The sequence below is a fragment of the Octopus bimaculoides genome, chromosome 10 (assembly GCF_001194135.2).
Source record: "Octopus bimaculoides isolate UCB-OBI-ISO-001 chromosome 10, ASM119413v2, whole genome shotgun sequence".
Taxonomy (NCBI): domain Eukaryota; kingdom Metazoa; phylum Mollusca; class Cephalopoda; order Octopoda; family Octopodidae; genus Octopus; species Octopus bimaculoides.
The window spans coordinates 90,827,282-90,831,496 of record NC_068990.1 but is presented as its reverse complement, the minus strand read 5'-3'; the positions used below and the strand labels follow the sequence as shown (position 1 = coordinate 90,831,496).

The window sequence follows — 4,215 nt, the reverse complement described above, 5'->3', positions numbered from 1 at the left end:
TATATTGGTGGTGGTGATGGTGGAGTTATTACTCGGCCCCGGGAGAAATGAAGAAGCGAAAGATGGTTCCCATGTAATTTTTGACAGAGGGAACCTTTTCTTTATAACAAAAACATAAAAATAGGGAGGAAGTTAAGAGACCAGCAGTGACATTAAAGTCAGGAATTTATTTGTTAAGATCATTTCCCTATAATAACAACGATTGCTTTATTTATATGAAGTACAACATGACTAAACAAAACGATCGATCCACGTCAGTTTTCAAAAACCACCACGGGCCAGGCCTCCGAGTAAAAGTAATGCGTTTCAGAGTAATTTTCAGTACTTATTTGTTAAAAGCATATCAAGGTATTTGGTCCTTAGACACGTAGGGCCTCCCTGGGGAACACTGCCCAGTGTGTCCACCAAATCTTAAGAGGACACTCAGGGTTGTTTTTACAGAATTATAAGTAACCGGGTAAATCAATGAATTGGGCCCTAATGTAGCGGTTATTGACAGCAAGTAGATCCAAATTAGGCCCCGGACCCATGAGTTTCCCTTGGACAGTGTGTCCAGTGTGTTCGTGCCTTTGGACGGCAATGAGGGCACCAAGAACAATGAAAACAAGAAGTGTTTGCAGTTGAAGAAAAGGTTAAGAAAGAAAGAAAAGAGAGAAGTAATGAGACGGACGAATATGTATTGAGATAGAGGGAGTAGGAGGAGAGTGTTGGTAGGAGTAGGGTGAGAGAAGCAAGAAGTGAGGGAAGTGGAGGAAGGAGGAGAGGGTAAGTGTAATGATAATAATCAGCAGCAGCAATAGTAGTAATAGCAGCAGCAGCAGCAGAAGGAGAAGAAAGAATAAGGAGACGACGAGGACGGCAGAAGAGAAGCGAGAAAGAGGAAATGTGAGAGGAAAAAAACCACGGACAGAGACAGAGAGAGAGAGAGGGGGAGATATTGGAGGAGGAGTAGTAGGACGAGGAGTGGTAGTAGTAGGAGGAGGAATAAGAAAGCCAGAAAACGAAGAACAACTAAAGAGAACTACAAGTAATAACAATAATAATAATAATAATAAACAGAGAGAGAGAGAGAAACAAAAAAGGAAACCAAGCTGGCGACCAACGATTCTAGTTTTGCCGCTGAGTCGGTTCCAAGCAGAGGAAATTTCACAGCAACCATGAAAAGTAGCGGCGCTGCATCGCCCGGTACAACCAATATTACAAACAACAATAATAATAATAATAATAATAATACTACAACTACTACTACTTCTTCCACGACGGCCCTGAGCCCAAACAGTAGTAGTAGTAGTAGCAGTAGTAGTAACAACAACAACAACAACAACAACAATAATAATAATAGTTGTAATAACAACAGTGAAGATAACAACAACAACAAGAACAACAACAACAATAATAATAATAATAATAATAATAATAATAATAGTAATCGTAATAATAGTAATAATAATAATGGTGGCGTCCAGAGCAACCGAAATGGCATTAATGGTAAACGCAATGGATATATGAAATTAAATATTTGTCCAGCTACAGGAGGTCAAATTGAGGTAAATGTACCAGAGAAGGAAACGGTAGCGGGACTTAAATGGAATTTGTCGAGGAAATTCAGAATTTCTACAGAAAAAATGACTCTACTTTTCAAAGACCGGTAAGTGCAAACTAAGAATTACTATAATTAATTAACAATCACCGTTTCTTTTATTTTATAATTGCTTTCGGGGTGTTCTTGGTGTTGTTTTTTTTTTCCTTGTTACAATGGTCGAACGAAGCAGAGGGAGGTGGTTGATAGATGGGGGGAAATCTTGACAAAATGGTATATATATATATATATATATATATATATATATATATATATATATATATATATATGTACATATGTATATATATGTGTGTGTGTGTGTGTGTGTGCAAAGATGAATTATTTTGAAACAGAATGGTTTCCCTAAAATTGCATCAAAGTGCAAAAAAACCCCAGAAGAACATAAAATGCAGAAATGGAAGTTTTGTATGCATGTGCACATACGCAAACATACACACGCACACACACACGCACGTATATATATATATATATATATATATATATATATAGCTACATTCTACGTGTGTGTGTGTATGGAGTGCGCCTTTCTCTGTATATATATGTGTGTGTGTGTACGCGTACATAGATTACATACATACACACACATATATGCAGGTAACGAACACTCTAGTCATTCATAGTTGCAAATACGCACAAACGCATTAATGCTAATGTACTGGCATACACATCTCACACACACACACATACACATACACATATACACGCAAGAAATAAATAAATTAATTAAAACTTGCTTATTCTGTGAAAATGCACAATGAAATTTCATATGAAATGTAATTTGTTGTTAATTTAGCATAAAAAATAAATTAATTATTTGAATATTCAACGAAACATCTGAATGCATCAGATATGATGATGATGATGATGATGATGATGTTTTGGTTTTGTTATTTTTTTTTTTTTTGAATGGAAACATTATTGCATTTAGAAGAAGAAGGAAGAAAAAATAACAACAACAACAACAACAAACAAATGTTTGCCGAGTGTCAATAAAACCAACAGCAAAATTTAGTAACAGAGTGTGGTGGGGTCACGAACTATATATACGTACACACAGTGTGTGTATGTGTGTGTGTGTGTGTGTACATGTATGTTTGTGTATGTATGTGCGTAGATAGATAGAAAGAGAGAGAGAGAGAGAGAGAGAGAGAGAGAGAGAGAGAGAGAGAGGGAGAAAGAAGGAGACCGTTTATATTATGTCGTAGTATATAGAAACGTAAGCGAGCTCAATACAAACTTGTATGAAGAAAGTGTTGTAGTTGAGTTTAAAACATACGAGGTGTGCGTGTATATATATAAATATATATATATATATATATATATATATATATATGTATGTATGTATGTATGTATATGCGCTTGTGTGATTCTACGTTAGTTGTGAAATGGCTACAATCATAGACTTTACTACACACAATAACGGTGAAAACTCTAACGGTTGTATATACACAGGGAAAAGCGAATGTATATTTATATATATATTGATAGATATGTACGTATGTTTGTGCTTGTTATATATATATATTTATGCATACACATATACATATAATACACTAAATACAATACATACATACGCATACATATGCACTCGCACATATATGTGCGTATAAGATTACACACACACACACATATATATATGTATATATATACATATATATATATGTATGTATGTATGTGTGTCGCTCTATGAGAAAGGAGGAAAGATGTTACACGATTTTATTACTATGTATTATCATAATTTATTCAATCTACCCCGCACGATGTTGAGTGTGTGTATGTATGTATATATGTATGTATGTATGTGAGCGTTTCTGTGTACGTGTATGCTTGTGTGTGTTTGTGTGTGTTTGTGTATACGTTGATGAGGTTATTAAACATGAGAAATCCAATAACGATTGTAAAACATGAACAAAGCAATTCAAAAGATGGAAAAATAAGTCCAGCCCTTTTCTTTCTTCTCATATCTGTTTTATGTATTTTGTGATGATTTTTTTAAAAATCGATAATTATTAGTTTTGTTCTATCTCTTCCGCCTCCTCCTCCTCCTCCTCCTCCTCTCTCTGCTTCTTCTATGTGTAATGTGTGTGTGTGTGTGTGTGTGTGTGCGTGAAAATTGTGAAACCGGCCGGTTTCAATCTTCATGTTATCCTAACCGAAAGGGTCATCGCGGGACTAACTCCACAGTGAAGTTACACGCATGCGCGCACACAGCTGTGTTTGTGTGCGTGTGTGTATGTGCATGCGTTCGTGTGCGTGCGTGTGTGTGTGTGTGAGAGAGAGAGTGAGAGAGAGAGAGAAAGAGAGAAGGAAGGAAAGGGATCATTTAATGCCCTCTTTTCAATGCTTGTATGGGTCAGACCCACCATCGCTGTCATTTAAACACTTTTCCATACGCATACAGATGCATAGACACACACATACACACACACACACACACACACATACATATATGTCATCTGTAATGTTTTTGTTCATAATTTGTTTGCACATGTAGAAGTACAGACTTCATCATACTTGCATTCACAATACATAAAGTACAGTAACATACATACATATATATATATGTGTGTGTATATATATATATATATATATATATATATATATATATATATATA

The 4,215-nt window shown here is 35.5% G+C and overlaps 1 protein-coding gene across 2 annotated transcripts in view; it reads left to right on the top strand.

Annotated features, from left to right (window-relative positions):
* The first annotated feature begins 772 nt into the window (after window positions 1-772).
* LOC128248935 (GATA zinc finger domain-containing protein 4-like) overlaps window positions 773-4,215 on the top strand; it is a 40,823-nt gene continuing 37,380 nt past the window's right edge. The window contains exon 1 of one of the 2 annotated variants that reach the window (XR_008265094.1): window positions 773-1,648. Coding sequence is in view for 1 of the 2 variants with exons in the window: in XM_052971362.1 (XP_052827322.1) it covers window positions 1,158-1,648 (491 nt within the window). In the remaining variant the exon portion in view is untranslated. The remainder of the gene's footprint in view (window positions 1,649-4,215) is intronic. The other variant, XM_052971362.1, reaches the window with a different exon arrangement.